The 23249-nt window shown below is 42.9% G+C and overlaps 1 protein-coding gene across 2 annotated transcripts in view; it reads left to right on the forward strand.

Moving 5' to 3' along the window:
• STYXL2 (serine/threonine/tyrosine interacting like 2) overlaps positions 1–23249 on the forward strand; it is a 61956-nt gene that overhangs the window by 9402 nt on the left and 29305 nt on the right. For both annotated transcript variants that reach the window (XM_061119783.1, XM_061119781.1), the window contains exons 3-4: positions 14698–14792; positions 22798–23029. In XM_061119783.1, coding sequence (XP_060975766.1) covers positions 14698–14792; positions 22798–23029 — 327 coding nt within the window. The remainder of the gene's footprint in view (positions 1–14697; positions 14793–22797; positions 23030–23249) is intronic.

Raw genomic sequence — 23249 nt, forward strand, 5'->3', positions numbered from 1 at the left:
GAGAATGCACCAGTCATAGCAAACACCCTCTTCCAACAACACAAGAGAAGACTCTACACATGGACATCACCAGATGGTCAATACCAAAATCAGATTGATTATATTATTTGCAGCCAAAGATGGAGAAGCTCTATACAGTCAGCAAAAACAAGACCGGGAGCTGACTGTGGCTCAGATCATGAACTCCTTTATTGCCAAATTCAGACTTAAATTGAAGAAAAAAGGGGAAATCACTAGACCATTCAGGTATGACCTAAATCAAATCCCTTATGATTATACAGTGAAATGACAAACAGATTCAAGGAATTATATCTGATAGAGTGCCTGAAAAACTATGGATGGAGGTTTGTGACATTGTGGAGGAGGCAGTGATAAAGACCATCCCCAAGAAAAAGAAATGCAAAGAGGCAAAATGGTTGTCTGAGGAGGTCTTACAGATAGCTGGAAAAAGAAGAGAAGCTAAAGGCAAAGGAGAAAAGGAAAGATATACCCATCTGAATGCAGAGTTCCAAAGAATAGCAAGGAGAGACAAGAAGCCTTCCTCAGTGATCAGTGCAAAGAAATAGAGAAAAACAACAGAATGGGAAAGATGAGAGATCTCTTCAAGAAAATTAAAGATACCAAGGGAATATTTCATGAAAAGATGGGAACAATAAAGGACAGAAATGGTATGGACCTAACAGAAGCAAAAGATATTCAGAAGAGGTGGCAAAAATACACAGAAGAACTATACAAAAAAGACCTTCGTGACCCAGATAACCATGATGCTGTGATTACTCACCTAGAGCCAGATATCCTGGAATGTGAAGTCAAGTGGGCCTTAGGAAGCATCACTACAAACAAAGCTAGTGAAGGTGATGGAATTCCAGCTGAGCTATTTCAAATCCTAAAAGATGATGCTGTTAAAATGCTGCACTCAATATGCCAGCAAATTTGGAAAACACAGCAGTGGCCACAGGACAGGAAAAGGTCAGTTTTCATTCCAATCCCAAAGAAAGGCAACACCAAAGAATGTTCAAACTACCACACAACCATACTCATCTCACATGCTAGCAAAGTAATGCTCAAAGTTCTCCAAGCCAGTCTTCAACAGTACATGAACTGTGGACTTCAGATGTTCAAGCTGGATTTAGAAACAGCAGAGGAACCAGAGATCAAATTGCCAACATCTGTTGGATCATCAAAAAAAAGCAGGAGAGTTCCAGAAAAACAACTACTTCTGCTTTATTGACTATGCCAAAGTCTTTGACTGTGTGGATCACAATAAACTATGGAAAATTCTCAAAGAGATAGGAATACCAGACCACCTTACCTGACTCCTGAGAAATTTGTATGAAAGTCAAGAAGCAACAGTTAGAACTGGACATGGAACAACAGACTGGCTCCAAATCGGGAAAGGAGTATGTCAAAGCTGTATATTGTCACCCTGCTTATTTAGCCTACATGCAGAGTGAAGTGAAGAAGAGAAGTCGCTCAGTCATGTCTGACTCTTTGTGACCCCATAGACTGTAGCCCACCAGGCTCCCTGGTCCATGGGATTTTCCAGGCATGAATACTAGAGTGGGTTGCCATTTCCTTCTCCAGAGGATCTTCCTGACCCAGGGATCGAACCCTGGTCTCCCACACTAAAGGGAGACGCTTTACCGTCCAAGTTACCAGGGAAGAGACAGATATGCAGAGTACATCATGCGAAATGCTGGGCTGCAAAAAACACAAGCTGGAATCAAGATTGCCTGGAGAAATATCAATAACCTCAGATATACAAATGACACCACCCTTATGGCAGAAAGTGAAGAAGAACTAAAGAGCCTCTTGACGAAAGTGAAAGAGGAGAGTGAAAAAGTTGGCTTAAAACTCAACATTCAGAAAACTAAGATCATGGCATCTGGTCCCATCACTTCATGGCAAATAAATGGGGAAACAATGGAAACAATGAGAGACCTTATTTTGGGGGAGCTCCAAAATTACTGCAGATGGTGACTGCAGCCATGAAATTAAAAGATGCTTGCTCCTTGGAAGAAAAGCTATGACCAACCTAGATAGCATTTTAAAAAACAGAGACATTACTTTGCTGACAAAGGTCTGTCTAATCAAAGCTATGGTTTTTCCAGTAGTCATGTACGGATGTGAGAGTTGGACTATAAAGAAAGCTGAGTGCCGAAGAATTGATGCTTTTGAATGCAGTGTTGGAGAAGACTCTTGAGAGTCCCTTGGACTGCAAGGAGATCAAACCAGTCAATCTTAAAGGAAAATTAGTCCTGAATTGGAAGGACTCATGCTGAAGCCGAAACTCCAGTACTTTGGCCACCTGATGCGAAGAACTGACTTATTTGAAAAGACCCTGATGCTGGGAAAGATTGAAGGCAGGAGGAGAAGGGTATGACAGAGGTTGGGATGGTTGGATGGCATCACCGACTCAATGTTTGAGTTTGAGTAAGGTCCAGGACTTGGTAGTGACAGGGAGGCCTGGTGTGCTGCAGACCATGGGGTCGCAAAGAGTTGGACACAAGTGATCAACTAAACTGAACTGAATCCATGATGATCTCTTCTCAAAGTTTTGGACTCAATTAATCTGCAACAATCTTTTATCCAAAAAGGCTTGCATTTGCAGGTTCTAGGAGATATATCTTTGCTGGGGCTATCATTCAACCCACTGTAACTTTAGATCCAGCCCCGGAGTGATACAGCTGTACTCTTTTCTGTGGAACCAGGAGAGATATTTGCAAAAATGCACCTAGTGCTGCAAAGAGGCAGAGCCAACCAGGGAAGAGTTCATTCAGGGATGAGGTGTGCTTGCTGTCCCAGCAGGGAGTCTTAACATTTCCAGCCTCATCTGCAAATCTCATCCTTGGGTGAATGAAGAACCTAAGAAAGGGGTGTAGACATTGCACAGAGGTGTCAAGACTTCTATTTTTGCCTGAGTTAGACCCTGACCTCAAACACCTTAAATTCAAACCTAGCTGCTGTGTGTCACTTTCTCCGGAGGAAAATCTATAGGTAAAGAGTCACCCATCTTCCATCTGGGCAAATTTCCTGAGGTAATTCTTGAGTTAACATTAAAATGTAAAACCCCCTATCCAGTGAGGCCGCTTGGTGGAGCCTTCACGCTTATCCATCACCTCCATCAAACCTCCCCAGTAAACCCAGCACAGTTTTAAGAACTGGTGTTCTTGTGATGCAAACCCACCTCCCAACAGGCCCTCCCCTCCGTCGCGGGAGGCTGCTCCCGCCAGGCCTGCCCACACAGAGGGTCTGGAGTCTCCCTCTGCTTCTTCGCTTCCTCCTCAGCTATGACCAGTTTTCTCGTCCTTTCCAAATAAAGGATCAGACTTCCTTATCCTCCTATTATTCTAATTTGAATAATGTCTTTCTGTTTTCCTTAATTTTTTGCCAAGTCAAAAATTCATTTCTTGCCCTGACTTCAGATCTGATTTTTCAAGCCTTTGCAGTGTCTTAGAACTTCTCACTCATCTGGTCAGGCGGCCTCTCTCGGTGGCATTTTCCCCTTCCCTTTCAGCAAAGATCCTTAGCTGTGCTTTGCTTGCCTCTCTTCTCTTGAGGTCTGCACACCTGGTTTGGGGGGAGGGGCAAGAGATGGGGGGCATGGCATGGTAGGTCTATGTGCCTTCATCATGTGTCCTTGGGAAATGGCTCCTCCCATACACCCTTGCTCTTGTATCTCTTTTCCCATGAAAATTTTTCTGCCTTGCCTGTTTCACAAAGCTTGCTAGAAGCAGCTTGCTAAAAATAGATTTGCTTCAGTGACTTCTCTTCTTCCTTGGAGCCTGAACTTTGCCTGTATGGTCACTTTCACTGAAGCTCAGAAATCTGTTCCTTTTTTGCAAAAGCCAAATCAAGGAAGACACCCCCTCCCGTGCCTTTGCCTACATTTCATTTCCAAGGGACTCACTGAAAGGAAGTGACCAGCTGTCAGGGGGCCTGGGTTGAAGGATCCCAATTCCACTCTATTTTGGGTCTTGACAACCGGGCAACTGATTTAAAACTGGCTTACAAACTTTGCCAACTGTAATCCACAGTGGGACATACCATTTACACACAGCATATGCGTATAGGTTTGTGTAAATTTTAAACAGGTTTCAAAAATTGTATTTATCTTTAAAATGGATAGTATCATTCTCTATTCTTTTTTTTTTTTCTTTTCTTTTCCAGATGCTAGGTGCGACCCATTGATTTTATGATACACTAATAGGTCACAGTCTGCAATTTTAAAAAACACAGATTTAAAGAAAGCTGCCCCCATCTCTGCTGTTGGTTAGGAAGTCCATCAAACTCTGCTTTATTATTTATCCTCAATTCACCTTCCAGGCTTTTTAGCTGCTGCTTCCTGATCCTGTGACGAGGTATCGACCCTAGAGCCTCTGCTTCCCTGCCAGCCTGTTTGAACAGCCAGCCCTTGCTGCTTCCCAATCACAGTGTATAATCACACTCCATCTCAGGCATGCGGGTGGACGCACAGACATGGTCATAAATCAAAACCTCTAGAGCCGCTGTCTCACTGACCTTGCAGATATAAATAGGGCCACTTGTCCAGCTCTCAGCCTCCTTCCTCCTTTCTTTCTCTGCAGTCCTGCTTCTCAGGAGAAAATAAGGGCAGCTTCACAATGCCGCTGGGACACTTGTTCTCCATTCAGGTCATTTCAAGTCCTACCCCCACACCTGTATTAGACTCAGTAAACTGTCTCCAGCAAAATAGTCTTAGGACTATTAGGTTTACATCTCCTCCTCTCATAACAGGTTAACTCATAAAAGCACTTGGAATTTACATCCTTCCTTAACACTGGAGGATGCTGAGCTGAGTTTACTGCTGCTTGAATTTTTGCATCAGCAGTCAAAACAGATGCATTGTGAGGTTGGGGAGGGGAGTTTGAGCTTAACTTCCCTCTTTTCTCAATCATAAAACCTCCAACTTCTCAAAAGTGTACTGGGTAGTCTTCAAATGTGATTTCTCAAGTTCACTGATGCATGAGCTGGAATTCAGTCTTTACCACCAACAAGAAGGAAGAATGTTTATCCACCATTTCTATTTTCAGATTTTAATTTCAAATACTCCCCTATCAAATGTACAGCCCCAGAGTTTCAGTGTATTTAGGACAGGCTGTTAGTTCCCGGTGTTTGTCATGTGAAATCAAATCCACACAATCTGAAGTCAGCATTGTTTAGGGAAAATGCTAGGACCAAGGGCTCGCAGAAAGACAGTACCCGGTGGGGACCCCAGGGGACACCAACTGCTGAGCTTCTGACTCGGGTCTTTCTGCACACGTGACAGGTGAGGACTTCTCCTATATCTCTTTTCAGTTTGTGCCTGTCACCTCCCTGAATGCAAGGCCCTGGAGACCTGCAGAGGAACAAAGAAAACGGATCTCTGGGAGAATGAGGGGCCATGCTAGGAGGAAGCCCTTATCATCCCCATAGTAACACGAGAATTCTTGGCTGACTACCCTTTCAAGGTTTTGATTTGATCCCCCTCATCAACTCAAATCTCATTTTAAAATAATACTGACCCTTAAGAAACAAGATAATTATTTTATTAACAATTAATAAATAAGGGCTTTCCTGGTGGCTCAGTGGTAAAGAATCCGCCTGCAGTGCAGGAGACACAGGTTCAGTCCCTGGGTTGAGACGAGCCCCTAGAGAAGGAAACGGCAACCCAGTCCAGTATTCTTGTGTGGGAAGTCCCATGGACAGAGGAGTCTGGTGAAATACAGTCTGTGGGGTCGCAAAGAGTCAACACAGCTGAGCCTGCTTGCACTTTATGCATTAATAAATAAAAAAGTAAAACTCCCTTAATAAATATCATTGAGATGGAAATGTGACTCAAACTTATACAAAATTTAAGACTCTGAATCTAGTTTTATGAAATATTGACATGTTAAAACTGAGACTGCTTATATATTTTGGAGATTAATCCTTTGTTGCTTCATTTGCAAATATTTTCTCCCATCCTGAGGGTTATTTTTTAACCTTGCTTATGGTTTCCTTTGTTGCGCAAAAGCTTTTAAGTTTCTTTAGGTCCCATTTGTTTATTTCTGTTTTTATTTTTATTACTCTAGGAGGTGGGTCAAAAAGGATCTTGCTGATTTATGTCATATGGTGTTCTGCCCATGTTTTCCTTTAAGAGTTTTATAGATTCTGGTCTTACACGTAGGTCTTTAATCCATTTTGAGTTTGTTTTTGTGTATGGTGTTAGGAAGTGTTCTAGTTTCATTCCTTTACCTGTAGCTCGGGTATCCAGTTTTCGCAGCACGATTTATTGAAGAGCCTGTCTTTTCCCCATTGTGTATTCTTGCCTCCTTTGTCAAACGTAAGATGGCCATGGGGGCGTGGGTTTATCTCTGGGCTTTCTGTCTTGTTCCCTTGATCTGCGTTTCTGTTTCGGTGCCAGTGCCGTACTGTCTTAATTACTGAAGCTTTATATTATAGTCTGAAGTCAAGGAGCCTGCTTCCTCCAGCTCCAGATGAACCCATTTGCGGGACGGGAATTTAGATGCAGATGTAGAGAACAGACATGTGGACATACATGGGGAAAGGGAGCATGGGGCACATTGAGAGAGAAGCATAGACGTGCACATATACTATCAAGTGTAAGATAGATAGCTGGTGGGAAGCTGCTCTATAGCACAGGAAGCTCAGCTCTGTGATGACCTAGAGGGGTGGGATGGGCGTGGGGTGGTAGGGAGGCTGAAGAAAGAAGGGATATGTACATATATATAGCTAACTCATATACATATAGGCAATTCACTTTGTTGTAGCAGAAAAAAAAACATTGTAAAGCAATTATATTCCAATTTTTAAAAAACTGAGACTGCCCTGAATCCTGGGCCCAAAATATCACCAGGGTCTGGAACAGTGTTAGGGCTTACTTTCATATTGGTGTTATTTTATTGTTGCTTCCCAACTGCAACAAACTGAGGTCAGCCACTGACATTTACTAGTTTCTGTATTACTATCAGGGAGAAGAAGGCCTTGGCATTTGCTCAAAATTCACTACTTACTTAGTCCTTGAAATGGTGTTGCTGTCATCTACTGCAGCCTAACAAATTGCCCCAAAATGTAATGACTTCAGACAGTAACTTTATTTTGCCTTCTTTCTGTGGGAATCTGGACAGGATGGGGCAACTTGTCTGTGTTTCATGTGGTGTCAGCTGGAGAGGCCCAAGAGGTGAAAGATGTTCCTCTAAAAGGCTCACCCACATGGCTGAATGTTGGCTAGGAGCTTGGCAGGGAGCGTTGGTCAATAGCTTTTCCAGCTTGGTGGCTTTGGGGTGGTTGAGGTCATCTGACTTCTAATATGGAAGCTCAGGGCTTCTGAACAGAGAACACCAAGAGCCAGGAGCAGAGAGCTACCCTTAAGGTTCAGATTCAGACACTGTAGTGTCACTCCCACCATATTCTATGTGAGAACAGTCACGGAAACCAACAGGATCCAAGGGAGGGGGACAAAGACCACCTCTGTGTGAGGATGGATCCAGGGCCACCATGAGAAAAGAATTTCTAACTGCCAATACAGGCCTCCGAGATGTACACATCTTGGCCTCAGAAGAGCTGAGAATGAGCATGGACACAAGATAACCAGCACCCTGGGTTTGATACTGGGTTTGCATTCCAGTAAAATGATGAGCCAGTAGCCAATACTTGATAAATATCATTGTTTTGTAACTATCATATCTGCCACATACCCTTAAATATGGTACTTCCCTGAGGACAAATTCAGTCAGTCAGTGAATCAGAAAATAACTATTAAGTAGACATTAAACTAGATTCTGGGAACCTAACAGCTCATGAAATACTCTAACAGCACTAAGACTATTTTGCCACAGATGTGGTTTAATGAGTCTAATAAAGAAGGTGTGGTCTCTGCCTCACAAAGGGTATGGTCTTTTATAGGAAACAGAATTTATCAAATTATTTTGTAAATAAATGTAAAGTTACATTAATAGAAGTGCCATAAAGAAAAGGCGTATAGTGCAATGAGAGGTGGAAAACAGGAAAGCTTCCCTACTGAAATGATGATTGAACTAAGATCTGAAAGATCAGTGAGTAGGGGGAGGACCGATTATCCAGGCAGTGGAAATTGGCTTTGGCAAAATGCCTGGGCAAAAGGAAAATTGGTGAGGATGGAAAGCCTAGAAAATCAGTGTGCTGGACAGAAGTGAGCCCAAGGGAAACCAGCACAAGCCGAGGCTGGAGAGTAGAAAGAGACCAGAGACTGCAGGACCTTGGAGACTATCAAGTCTGATCGCCAAGGTGGTATGTGGACACCCTGCCTGGTGCCTAGGATTCTGTCCATTCATCCAGTCACCCATGTGACTACCCGTCTACCCATCTGTCCACTCACCATCCATGCAGTCATCAAAACCTGCCTGGTCACTCACCTTCCATGTGTTGGAGGTACAGGGATAAATATGACTGCTTAATCTGTATGAAAAAGGTCCATATAGTCAAAGCTATGGTTTTTCAGTAGTCATGTACGGATGTGAGAGCTGGACCGTAAGGAAGGCAGAATGCCAAAGAATTGATGCTTCTGAACTGTGGTGCGGGAGAACTCCTGAGAGTCCCTTGAACAGCAAGGAGATAAAACCAGTCAATTGTAAAGGAGATCAGTCCTGGGTGTTCATTGGAAGGACTGATGCTGAAGCTGAAGCTCCAATACTTTGGCCACCTGATGCGAAGAGCTGACTCATTGGTGTTGGTCCTTTAATGGACCGGAACCTAGTGGTTCCGAGAGTAAGAGAAAGAGGCTGACATCCCCTGGTTTACACGGAAAGCCAATAGAGCCCTGTTCTTAGGGCTCGCGCGGCTGCACGTAGGCACCGGGCGCCCTCTCGAGTGGGTCTTAGAACCCCGGGCAGGAAAGTGAGCTCAGCGGGCCTCCGCGCTCCAAGGAATTAGCCAGAAATAGAGAGAAAGAAGGAATAGAAAGAAAGAAGGAAAGAAAGAAAGACACGGGGACCAAAGCTCTGATGGAGCAAAGGTGTTTTAATCAACATGGCGTGGGCATATATACCGTAGTAATTCTCAGCAAAGATAAAGATTAAAATTCCAGACTTACAAAACATAAGATGATCCCTATCAAAGAGAGGGAGTTGCAAACAATCATCTTTTACCATTTGGCTCATAATAAGGAAGAGGGTACTTATCACTGTAATGAGAAATGCCTGGATTCCTCAGCCCTGGGAAAGGTGTGCCTCTCCTCTTAATTCCTGAATATTCAGGAATCAGTAAGGGCCAGAGGGTTCCTGACAGATCCAAAATAGCACACAGGAAGCCTCTTGTTAAATGCTTCCTGACAATTGGAAAAGATGCTGGGAAAGATTGAAGGTGGGAAGAGAAGGGGGTGACAGAAAATGAGATGGGTAGATGGCATCATTGACTCAATGGACATGAGTTTGAGCCAACTCTGGGAGATAGTGAAGGACAGGTAAGCCTGGTGTGCTGCAGTTCATGGGGTCGTAAAGAGTCAGACATGACTTAGCAACTGAATAATAACAAATCTGTACATTTACAGAGCTTGTGTACACCCCACCAGGCAGTCTACTCTTTATTATCTTTACAAAGCAATGAGTTCTCAAAAAAAACCTCTCTAGTTCTGGCATCCAGGATAATATTAATGCCTCCCAAATCTCACTCTTAATATTCACACTCACTCCCTGGTTACACTTATTTGAAATGCATCTTCTGGTCACAAGTTATACTTAGGAATAATCCATCACAGTTGTTCTTGGAAATCCCTCAGGAACTACCAGTGACGATGCCACATTGTGCTGACCTGCATGGACAGATTTAGCCACATCCTGGGTAGAGACATTAGCTACTCCTTTCTTCTGTCGAAGACATTTCTTCCTTCATATCTTTGCTGGTTCTGATCACATCATTCTCCCAAGTGGGAAATCCAGTGTGGTTGTCTATTACAAGGAAATTGTTCTGCTAATCAATTCAGCTAAATTTAGCACAACTTAGCTCCATTCAGTTCAGCTGTACTCAGCTCAACTCAACCAAATCCATGCAACCATCCATCCATGTTTTCAACAAGTATTCTTTAAGTATTTTCTGTGTCAAAATTTATGTTGGGCCTGGGATCCAGCTGGAGTTTCTCCACCAACCAATTCATCTCCCCTTTCCAATCAAAATGGTATGCATGCATTGCAATGGACCGAAGACTGGACTCAGAGCAGGACTGTTCTATGTTTGCAACTTAGCTAGTCCACTTATTTACTGTTTGGGGCAATTTTTTTTTAACATTTCTATGCCACAATTTCCTCACCTTAAAGCATGAAAAATAAAACCTATTTTGTCAGGATTATTATAAATTCATAAAAGGCACTCAAAATGGTATCCATAACCAACACATTGGATTAACATTGACCAAGGAACATATATTGTTATTGTTGTTCAGTCACTCAGTCATGTCCAACTCTTCATGACTCCATGGACTGCAGCTCACCAGGCTTCCCTGTCTATCATCAACTCCCCAAGCTTGCTCAAACTCATGTCCATTGAGTTGGTGATGCCATCCAACCATCTCATCCTCTGTCGGCCTCTTTTCCTCCTGCCTTCAATCTTTCCCAGCATCAGGGTCTTTTCCAGTGACTCAGCTCTTCATGTCAAGTGGTCAAAGTATTGGAGCTTCAGCTTCAGCATCAATCCTTCCAATGAATATTTAGGGCTTATTTCCTTTAGGATTGACTGGGTTGATCTCCATGCAGTCCAAGGGGCTCTCAAGAGTCTTCTCCAACACCACAGTTCAAAAGCATCAATTCTTTGGTGCTCAGCCATCTTTATAGTCCAACTCTCACATCCATACATGACTACTAGAAAAACCATAGCTTTGACTAGATGGACCTTTGTTTGCAAAGTAATATCTCTGCTTTGGAATATGCTGTCTAGGTTTGTCATAAGTCTTCTTCCAAGGAGCAAACATCTTTTAGTCCATAGCTGAGATCTCCATCTGAAATGATTTTGGAGCCCAAGAAAATAAAATCTGGCACTGTTTCCATTGTTTCTCCATCTATTTGCCAAGAAGTGAAGGGACTAGATGCCATGATCTTAATTTTTTGAATGTTGAATTTTAAGCCAACTTTTTGACTCTCCTCTTTCACTTTCATCAAGAGGCTCTTTAGTTCCTCTTTGCTTTCTGTCATAAGGGTGGTGTCATCTGCACATCTAAGGTTATTGGTATTTCTCCCTGCAATCTTGGTTCCAGCTTGTGCTTCATCTAGCCCAGCATTTTGCATGATGTACTCTGCATAAAGTTAAATAAGACGAGTGACAATATACAGCCTTGACGTCCTCCTTTCCCAATTTGGAACCAATCTGTTGTTCCAGGTCCGGTTCTAACTGTTGGTTCTTGACCTGCATACAGGTTTAACAGAAGGCAGGTAAGGTGGTCTGGTATTCCCATCTCTTGAAAAATTTTCCACAGTTTGTTGTGATCCACACAGTCAAAGGCTTTAGTGTAGTCAATGAAGCAGAAGTAGATGTTTTTCTGGAATTCTCTTTCTTTTTCTATCATCCAACAGTTATTGACAATTTGATCTCTGGCACTTCTGCCTTTTCTAATTCCAGCTTGAACATCTGGAAGTTCTTGGTTCACGTACTATTGAAGCCTAGCTTGGAGAATTTTGAGCATTACTTTGCTAGCGTATGAAATGACAGTGCAATTATGCAACAGTTTGAACATTCTTTGGCATTGCCTTTCTTTGAGATTGGAATGAAAACTGACCTTTTCCTGTCCTGTGGCCACTGCTGTGTTTTCCAAATTTGCTGGCATATTGAGTATGGCATTTTAACAGCATCATCTTTTAGGATTTGAAATAGTTCAGCTGGAATTCCATCACCTCCACTAGCTTTGTTCTCAGTGATGCTTCCTAAGGCCCAGTTGGCTTTACACTCCAGGATATCTGGCTCTAGGTGAGTGATCCCACCATCATGGTTATCTGGTTCATGAAGGTCTGTTTTGTACAGTTCTTCTGTGTATTCTTGCCACCTCTTCTTAATATCTTCTGCTTCTGTTAGGTCCATACCATTTCTGTCCTTTATTGTGCCCATCTTTGCATGAAATGTTCCCTTGGTATCTTTAATTTTCTTGAAGAGATCTCTAGGCTTTCCCACTCTGTTGTTTTCCTCTATGTCTCTGCACTGATCACTTGGGAAGGGGCTTTCCTGGTGGCTCAGATGGTAAAAAATCAGCCTGCAATGTGGGAGATCTGGGTTTGATACCTGGGTTGGGAAGATCCCCTGAAGAAGGGGATGGCTACCCACTCCAGTATTCTGGCCTGGAAAATCCCATGGGGTCGCAAAGAGTCGGACACAACTGAGCAAATTTCACTTTCATTTTTCACTTAGGAAGCCTTTTTTTATCTCCTTGCTATGCTTTGAAACTGTGCATTCAGACAGGTTTATCTTTACTTTTCCTTTCACGTCTCTGCTTTTCTCAGCTATTTGTAATGCCTCCTCACACAGCCATTTTGCTTTTTGCATTTGTTTTTCTTGGGGATGATTTTGATCACTGCCTCCTTACAATGTTATGAACCTCTGTCCATAGTTCTTCAGAAACTCTATCAGATCTAATCCCTTGAATCTATTTGTCACTTCCACTGTAAAATTGTAAGGGACTTGATTTAAGTCATAGCTGAATGAGCTAGTGGTTTTCCCTACTTTCTTCAATTTAAGTTTGCATTTGGCAATAAGGAGTTCATGATCTGAGCCACAGTCAGCTCCTGGTCTTGTTTTTGCTGATTGTATAGAGCTTTTCCATATTTGGCTGCAAAGAACATATTCAATCTGATTTCGATATTGACCATCTGATGATATCCATGTGTAGAGTCTTCTCTTGTGTTGTTGGAAGAGGGTGTTTGCTATGACCAGTGTGTTCTCTTGGCAAAACTCTATTAGTCTATGCCCTGCTTCATTTTGTACTCCAAGGTGAAATTTGTCTGTTACTCCAGGTATCTCTTGACTTCCTACTTTTGCATTTCAGTCCCCTATGATGAAAAGGATATCACCTACAAGACCTTCTAGAACTAATACCAAAAAAGAAACATCACCAGGAAATTTCTAAACATTGCAAACTAAAAAAGACCCTATTGGTTTCCACAGAGAGAAAATAGGTCAATTATAAGGGTCAGGAAACATATTGACTTCAGACTTTTAAAATCAAAAAGATAAAGTACAAGTTTCCAGTTCTGGAAAAGATGGAAAACACACCCTCCATCCAGACTCTCCCATGGATTGCCCTTATAAAACCTGGACAGAAGGATACAGCAACTGTTTCAGGATTCTGAAAAGTAAATAATAGAAGGCAGATTGAGGAAGAAAGCCAGAATCCAAAGTATCACCACATCAGCAGTAAGTGTATCATACTTTCCTATGGAATACACAGTCTTCACTCAGGCAGTGTGACAGTGATGGCAGCAATAGCCTGCCTGCAATGCCTAAGAAATGAAATATTATTCAGCCATAAGAAGGAACAAACTATTGACTCTATTGTTATTATTATTATTCTATTATTGCAATAGATTAGATGGCTCAGATTCATTTTGCTAAGTGAAATAAACCATATCAAAAAGACTACTATATTATTACATTTATTTAACCTTCTGGAAAAGGCCACACTTAGGGACAGAAAACAGATTGCTGATTGCTGGGGGGTGAGGCACAGGGAGGGCTTGACTATAAACAAAGGAGGCATGATGAAGTTTTTATGGGAAAATGTATCCATTAAGCCTTCTCACTTTTAAAAAGTCCTCTGTAGATATAAAGGAAAGGAAAGACTAAGTAAAAAAGACCTAAAGCTCACCATGACACCTAGAAAAGAGGAGAACCCATGAGGGAGCGGGGAGCCTACCACTATGCATGTATGTGTGTGCGCTCGGTCGTGTTCAACTCTTTGTGACCCCAGGGACTGTAGCCCACCAGGCTCCTCTGTCCATGGGATTTTCTGGCCAAGAATACTAGAGTGGGTTGTCATCTTCTCCAGGGACCCACTACTATATGGTCCTAAGTCTTGTTTCTGCCCTTGATTCACCATATTCTTCAAAGATCCCTTTGGACACTTCTGCTGAATTCTTTCCAGAAAACTAACATTTACCTAAGTGACTCTATTGCATCCCTGGACTTAGGATGATTCTGGATTTCTTGTATTCAGAATCAGGACTGTGAAGTTTATCACATCTTCCCACTTCCCTTGGTGCTGTGCCAGCCCTTCATCAGCCCATGCCCTTTAAGCAGGCAGAAGACATGGGTGCATGGAGGCAGTGATGGCAGCCTACCCAGCCCAACAATCCAGCAGAACCCTGGTGGAAGCACAGGTAGGGACATCCGATAGTAACAGTAACAGAGAGGCAGGGACAGGAAAAGAAAAAAGGAGCAGCAGTACATCCAAGGGTAGGAGCACACAGAGAAAGTGAAGCCACATTAGTGTAAGTTCTCCCCAGTCTCTCCCCTCCACAACCCAGACTACCACATCATCAGATATCAAGGCATCAATTCTGGTTTAAAAATAAGTAGGTGAGTAAGCCATAGCATACCCAGGGTTCTGCGTTCTTAAGAAAGCATTCCCTTTCTCTCTCACTGTTTTCCACTCATGGCTATAATCAGATCTAGGCTTCTTGTCTAAAAAGATTACCTTCCATTCAGATGCTCTCCTAAGTCATCTCACATGATACCCTCTTCTTTCAGGTACTCAATGGTCTCAGATGCAGAAACAGAAAGCATTTTCATGGATCCCATTCACCTCTCCTCAGCTGTTGCAGCTAAACAGATCATCAATGAAGGTGATGCCATCAGATGCCAGGTGGGAGGGTCCACGGGTCGTCTGGAGACCCTCAAAGGGGGCTCATTGGAAGATGTCATGTGGCTCTCACTTGATTCCCATCACATTAAGAGGAGCAGGTCCAAAGACGACAGCTCCTCCTATCCCTCCTCATCAACCTTCATGGGACAGAGTGGAAATTATAATGTCTCAGTGTGAACAGTTCTCTAGTAAATAGCCAGGGAGGTAACTCCAATCTCCTGCTGGGACCTCTAATCCAGTTTTTCAGTTAAACTCAGGGGTCCGGGTTATGCCAGAGATGCAGACCTGAGAGCCCAAAAATGGCTGGTAGCATCCACAAAGTTCTGTTCAAAGGCATGCCTATATTTAAACCTGCATTTCCACCAGAGATTAAAGACAGTTTTCAAACTGACGTTTGAATGGGAAGGAGGTTTAAAAAAAAGATGGAATGGCAAGAGATGTTAATATTTACGCAGGAAATTTTAGAGCAGAATCCATACAGTATTTCATTCAAGGATACTCATCCAGATTGGATGGAAATTTGGGCAATACTCTTTCACAATTTCATTCCTCTCCCTTCTCATGGCTTTGCCTTTGGTGTCTCTCTCACTTCTGATGGGTATAGTGGGATAAGGCAGTCCTATTAACGACATAGCACCCACCTGGCCTTGAGCCTGATCTGGCATCCACAGCTGGTGGTCATGATCATCCCTAGTGATGAGAACAAACATGCCACTCCTTTTCCAAGTAACCCAGGTCTGCCTTGGGTCCTAGACGCTTTGGGTCTCTGAGGACATCTGGATCCCCTGTACACTTGGTGAGGAATGAGATATTTCACCTGATGTTGCTTGTTGGTCTGGGAATCCCAGGAGACTCCACTTCTCAAATAACTACTTTTTTTCTGTTTTCTTTATTGCCCTTCCCGGGTTGCTATTACCTTGCTCCCAGTCAGGCCAAGGTGTGCATTTAAAATTTTTATTAATTTATTTTTGCCTGTGCTGGGTCCTTGTTGCTGCACCAGCTTTTCCCTAGCTGTGGCAAGTGGCAGATACTCTTCGTTGTAGTGTGAGGGCTTCTCACTGCAGTGGCTTCTCTTGTTGCAGAGCACAGGCTCTAGGGGGCACGGGCTTCAAAAGTTGCAGTTCCCTGCCTTTAGAGCACAGGCTTAACAGTTGCAGTACATGAGCTTAGTTGCTCCACAGCAAATGGGATCTTCCTGGACCAGGGATCGAACCCATGTCTCCTGCATTGGCAGGAGAATTTTGTACCACTGAGCCACCAGAGAAGCCCTGGCCAAGGTGTCTTGACCCCAGTCTAGTTTTTTCTAAATTGCTCCCAGCACCCCTCTGACTCCGGAAGTTCTCTGTCCCTCGTGTGTGGTTCGGAACATCCCTAACACTCCATCCTGCACCATCCGTGCTCCGTGCTTCACTTTCTGCGCTACTCTCCAGGCTCTGTGTGTGAGTAAGAGTCTGGTTTTAGGGGGAGTGAGAAAACCATGTGCTCTCTTTGAAAGCTTCAGTATCAGGTCTATGGGATTCTAGGGACATTCAACATTTATACTGAGACCTGAAAATGAGCATTGCATTTTTTTTCAATCCTAGGTCATATCTAGGCATTAAGTCTAAGTTTCAGTAGTCTGAGTGGCTGATGGGTGGTGGAAGAAGAAACAAAGAAAAAATTACAGAAAAAAGGAAAATGTACCAAGTGATCTTTCAAAACATTGCCCTATTCAGTAATGACTACAGAAGTAAAAATGGATGTGGAAGAACCTTCCAATTTCAGGAAAGTCTGCATATGCCACACATCTGAGAGAGTGCAGAGGAGAATTGGCTGGGCTTAACTGTCTTCTGAGGAAACTTCCAGGAGTAGAAATAAATGGGAGGAACTGATGTGGCTGAGATGTGGACTAGAAACCTAGGGAAAGTAGGAATTCCTGGTGTGGGTAAGAGATTGGGACATTTGTTTTAAACAGGAAGGGAAAGAAATCAAAACAATAAACTGCTATGTAAACAGCTGAGGAAGGCATAGCTGTATATTTTAATGAGGCAGTGGGGAGTCTTTTTCTCAGTGCAGTAAAAATATCTAAGTAAAAATCCTACTTCTACTTAGAAGTAAGGAAAGAGAGAGGCTTTTACATTTGCCATTTAAGACCCCAGGAGAGTCGAGAGTGGTGGAGAAAATAGGAACACTTCATCTATTTTTAAACAAAATAGAGCACTGGAATTGCAGAGGTTTCCTTCTTTCTGCTTTTGAAACAGATATCAAAGAACATTTAGAGCTGAGACCTGTGATGGGATGTGGGGGCCCATCAGGTGGTGCAGAAATGAGGGCGGAAAGGAAAGGGAAGCTTTAGGGAAATGAAGCACTCAGCCCTGGGCAGAACTCAGGACTCCTGGATCAACAGAACTTGAACAGCAAACCCAGCTTACAGACACCTGCTCATTCCATGAAGAGCAAGGCCACATCTATTTGCCAAATGCGGCTGTACTTTCACCCACATTTCACCCATAGAGAAGAGGTGGTGCTGGCAAGAGGTTATGAACAACATGGAGGACATGCATTTCCTAATTACTTTCTTTTTCCTTCTCTTTAGTCACTAGACCATTCAGGGATGACCTAAATCAAATCTGTTATGATTATACAGTGGAAGTGAGAAATAGATTTAAGGGACTAGGTCTCATAGACAGAGTGCCTGATAAACTACAGACAGAGGTTCGTGACATTACACAGGAGACAAGGATAAAGACCATCCCCAAGAAAAAGAAAGGCAAAAAGGCAAAATGGCTGTCTGAGGAGGCCTTACAAATAGCTGAAAAAAGAAGAGAAGCTGAAAGCAAAGGAGAAAAGGAAAGATATACCCATCTGAATGCAGAGTTCCAAAGAATAGCAAGGAGAGATAAGAAAGCCTTTCTCAGTGATCAGTGCAAAGAAATAGAGGAAAACAATAGAATGGGGAAGACTAGAGATCTCTTCAAGAAAATTAAGAGATACCAAGGAAACATTTTATGCAAAGATGGGCTCAATAAAGGACAGAAATCATAGGGACCTAACAGAAGCAGGAGATATCAAGAAAAGGTGGCAAGAATACACAGAAGAACTGTACCAAAAAGATCATCACGAGCCAGATAACCATGATGGGGTGATCATTCACCTAGAGCCAGACATCCTGGAACTGGAAGTCAAGTGGGCCTTAGAAAGCATCACTACAATCAAAGCTAGTGGAGGTGATGGAATTCCAGTTGAGCTATTTCAAATTCTGAAATATGATGCTGTGAGTGCTGCACCCAATATATCAGCAAATTTGGAAAACTCAGCAGTGGCCAAAGGACTGGAAAAGGTCAGTTTTCATTCTAATCCCAAAGAGAGGCAATGGCAAAGAATGCTCAAACTACCGCACAATTGCACTCATCTCACATGCTAGGAAAGGAATGCTCAAAATTCTCCAAGCCAGGCTTCAACAGTATGTGAACTGTCAACTTCCAGATGTTCAAGCTGGATTTAGAAAAGGCAGAGGAACCAGAAATCAAATTGCCAACATCTGTTGGCTCATCAAAAAAGCAAGAGAGTTCTAGAAAAACAACTACTTCTGCTTTATTGACTATGCCAGAGCCTTTGACTGTGGATCACAACAAACTGTGGAAAATTCTTAAAGAGATGGGAATACCAGGCCACTTTACCTGACTCCTGACAAATCTGTATGCAGGTCAAGAAGCAACAGTTAGACCTGGACATGGAACAACAGACTGGCTCCAAATAGGAAAAGGAGTATGTCAAGGCTGTTTATTGTCACCCTGCTTATTTAACTTATATGCAGAGTACATCATGAGAAATGCTGGGCTGGATGAAGCACAAGTTGGAATCAAGATTGCCGGGAGAAATATCAATAACCTCAGATGTGCAGATGACACCACCCTTATGGCAGAAAGTGAAGAAGAACTAAAGAGCCCCATGACGAAAGTGAAAGAGGAGAGTGAAAAAATTAGCTTAAAGCTCAAGATTCAGAAAACTAAGATCATGGCATCTGGTCCCATCACTTCATGGCAAATAGATGGGGAAGCAGTGGAAACAGTGACAGACTTTATTTTTTTGAGCTCCAAAATCACTGCAGATGGTGACTGCAGCCATGAAATTAAAAGGTGCTTACTCCTTGGGAGAAAAATTATGACCAACCTAGATAGCATATTAAAAAGCAGAGACATTACTTTGTCAACAAATGTCCGTCTAGTCAAAGCTACGGATTTTCCAACAGTCATGTATGGATGTGAGTTGGACTATAAAGAAAGCTGAGCACCGAAGACTTGATGCTTTTGAACTGTGGTGATGTGGAAGACTCTCAGGAGTCCCTTGGACTGCAAGAAGGTCCAACCAGTCCATCCTAAAGGAAATCCGTCCTGAATATTCATTAGAAGGACTGATGCTGAAGCTGAAACTCCAATACTTTGACCACCTGCTTGAAAGAGCTGACTCATTAGAAAAGACCCTGATGCTGGGAAAGATTGAAGACAGGAGAAGGGGCTGACAGAGAATGAGATGGTTGGATGGCATCACTGACTCAATGGACATGAGTTTGAGTAAACTCCAGGAGTTGGTGATGGACAGGGAGGCCTGCGGTGCTGCAGTCAATGGGGTCACAGAGTTGGACATGACTGAGTGACTGAACTGAACTGATACATTCTTAGAGAAATGAAAGATCTTACTTTCCTCCATATTTGCTAATTTGGAAGAAAATACATTGGAAGGAGAAGATAAAGTTTCACTCAAGAGGGAATTCATTTGAAATTTGAGCTTTTCTGGGTTGTTGTCAAACAGGTCCTGTATGCTGTTTTGTGACTGGCATTAGGGTTCATTGTAAAGTTTTCCCACTTGCCATAGAGCTGGGAGGTTGAGGCTCACAGGTGCCTACACTCTAGAGAGGGAGTTCAGTTCCGTTCAGTCGCTCAGTCATGTCTGACTCTGTGACCCCATGGAGTGCAGCACTCCAGGCCTCCCTGTCCGTCACCAACACTCAGAGCTTGCTCAAACTCATGTCCATTGAGTCAGTGACACCATCCAACCATCTCATCCTCTGTCAGCCCCTTCTCCTCCTGCCTTCAACCTTTCCCAGCATCAGGGTCTTTTCCAATGGGTCTGTTCTTCACATCAGATGGCCAAAGTACTGGAATTTCAGCTTCAGCATCAGTTGTTCCAATGATTATTCTGGACAGATTTCCTTTAGAATTGACTGGTATGATCTCCTTGCAGTCCAAGGGACTCTCAAGAGTCTTCTCCAACACCACAGTTCAAAAGCATCAGTTCTTCCATGCTCAGCTTTCTTTACAGTCCAACTCTCACATCCATACATAACTACCAGAAAAACCATAGCTTTGACTATATGGACTTTGTGGGCAAAGTAATGGCTCTGCTTTTTAATATGCTATCTAGGTTGGTCATAGCTTTTCTTCCAAGGAGCAAGCATCTTTTAATTTCAGGGTGGCAGTCACCATCTGCAGTGATTTTGGAGGCCCCCCCCCCCAAATAAAGTCTCTCGTGTTTCCATTGTTTCCCCATCTATTTGCCATGAAGTGATGAGACCAGATGCCATGATCTTAGTTTTCTGAATCTTGAGCTTTAAGCCAATTTTTTCACTCTCCTCTTTCACTTTCGTCATGGGGCTCTTTAGTTCTTCTTCACTTTCTGCCATAAGGGTGGTGTCATCTGCACATCTGAGGTTATTGATATTTCTCCCGGCAATCTTGATTCCAACTTGTGCTTCATCCAGCCCAGCATTTCTCATGATGTACTCTGCATATAAGTTAAATAAGCAGGGTGACAATAAACAGCCTTGACATACTCCTTTTCCTATTTGGAGCCAGTCTGTTGTTCCATGTCCAGGTCTAACTGTTGCTTCTTGACCTGCATACAGATTTGTCAGGAGTCAGGTAAAGTGGCCTGGTATTCCCATCTCTTTAAGAATTTTCCACAGTTTGTTGTGATCCACAGTCAAAGGCTCTGGCATAGTCAATAAAGCAGAAGTAGTTGTTTTTCTAGAACTCTCTTGCTTTTTTGATGAGCCAACAGATGTTGGCAATTTGATTTCTGGTTCCTCTGCCTTTTCTAAATCCAGCTTGAACATCTGGAAGTTGACAGTTCACATACTGTTGAAGCCTGGCTTGGAGAATTTTGAGCATTCCTTTCCTAGCATGTGAGATGAGTGCAATTGTGCGGTAGTTTGAGCATTCTTTGCCATTGCCTCTCTTTGGGATTAGAATGAAAACTGACCTTTTCCAGTCCTTTGGCCACTGCTGAGTTTTCCAAATTTGCTGATATATTGGGTGCAGCACTCACAGCATCATATTTCAGAATTTGAAATAGCTCAACTGGAATTCCATCACCTCCACTAGCTTTGATTGTAGTGATGCTTTCTAAGGCCCACTTGACTTCCAGTTCCAGGATGTCTGGCTCTAGGTGAGTGATCACCCCATCATGGTTATCTGGCTCGTGATGATCTTTTTGGTACAGTTCTTCTGTGTATTCTTGCCACCTTTTCTTGATATCTCCTGCTTCTGTTAGGTCCCTATGATTTCTGTCCTTTATTGAGCCCATCTTTGCATAAAATGTTTCCTTGGTATCTCTTAATTTTCTTGAAGAGATCTCTAGTCTTCCCCATTCTATTGTTTTCCTCTATTTCTTTGCACTGATCACTGAGAAAGGCCTTCTTATCTCTCCTTGCTATTCTTTGGAACTCTGCATTCAGATGGGTATATCTTTCCTTTTCTCCTTTTCCTTTTGCTTCTCTTTTCTCAGCTATTTGTAGGGCCTCCCCAGACAAGCATTTTGACTTTTGCATTTCTTTTTCTGGGGATGTACAATGTCACAAACCTCTGTCCATAGTTCTTCAGGCACTCTATCAGATCTAATCCCTTGAATCTATTTGTCAGTTCCACTGTAAGGGATTTGATTTATGTCATACTTGAATGACCTAGTGGTTTTCCCTACTTTCTTTAATTTAAATTGAATTTGGCAATAAGGAATTCATGAATTTCATGATCTGAGCCACAGTCAGCTCCCAGTCTTTTTTTTTTTTTTTTTTTTCCTGATTGTATAGAGCTTTTCCATCTTCGGCTGCAGAGAACATAATCAATCTGATTTCAGTATTGACCCTCTGGTGATGTCCATATGTAGTCTTCTCTTGTGTTGTTGGAAGACAGTGTTTGCTATGACCAGCATGTTCTCTTGGCAAAACTCTGTTAGCCTTTGCCCTGCTTCATTTTGTACTCCAAGGTGAAATTTGCCTGTTACTCCAGGTATCTCTTGACTTCCTACTTTTGCATTTCAGTCCCCTGTGATGAAAAGGACATCTTTTTTGGGTATTAGTTCTAGAAGGTCTTGTAGCTCTTCATAGAACCATTCAAGTTCAGCTTCTTCATCGTTATTGGTTGGCGCATAGACTTGGATTAATGTGATATTGAGTGGTTTGCCTTGGAAATGAACAGAGATTATTCTGTCATTTTTGAGATTGCACCCAAGTTCTGCATTCAGACAATAAATGAAATAAGTGATCTAAAGGCATATTAAAACATGACATAGCATAAGTGACTGTTGAAAATTTACTTTTCCCAGAGTTATTTGCCCTCTGTACATAATGGGATCAAACTAATGGAATGAATTATGTTACTAAAGAATGTCATGTATTCATTTGGTAAATGATTCTAACCATCTATTTTGTTTCACTATTGGTTTTACAGTATAAATTGGACACATACTAGCTACTTAAGGACCTTGGTCTAAGAAACTATCAGCCAGTTTTATAGAAATATGGGAGGAAATGAGGGAAACTGACGTTCCCTTTGCCCACCCCAGTACATCTATGCTACTGCTGATCCTTGTTAAGTCCTTCCTGGCAGATCAGATTTAGCCCATACACAGAGTCCTGGCAGAAAATGGGCCAAGAGTAGATTCTCCCAAGGAGCAGGGAGGGTCATGGTGTTATTTCTCTTTGATGAGAATGCTGCTTCTCACCCTAGAACTCAAGCCACGTGGGGTCAGAGTTGAGGCAGAGTGTCCAGGCATGCTGGAGTCTGCCGAACAGTTGCTGGTGGAGGACCTGTACAACCGTGTCCGGGAGAAGATGGATGACACCAGCCTGTACAACACTCCCTGCGTCCTGGACCTCCAGCGGGCCTTGGTCCAAGACCACCAAGAGGCTCCCTGGAATGAGGTGGATGAGGTCTGGCCTAACATCTTCATAGCAGAGAAGTGAGTCTGATGGCTGGGTGGTCATAGCCTTTGTCCTACCTCTCTGGGTAGTGCCCAAGAGAGATGAAACTCCCCCAACTTGGACCGACAGCTCCAATAGCTCCATCTAGCAAATGGATGCTGCCTGAGCACTTTTCCAGCCCCCACCTTGGAGAAAGACCCAGCCCACCCACCTGCACACAGGGACTCCCAGGCAAAAATGCTGGTGTGATTGTTTATC

This window comes from Dama dama, chromosome 20, assembly GCF_033118175.1.
Source record: "Dama dama isolate Ldn47 chromosome 20, ASM3311817v1, whole genome shotgun sequence".
Taxonomy (NCBI): Eukaryota; Metazoa; Chordata; class Mammalia; order Artiodactyla; family Cervidae; genus Dama; species Dama dama.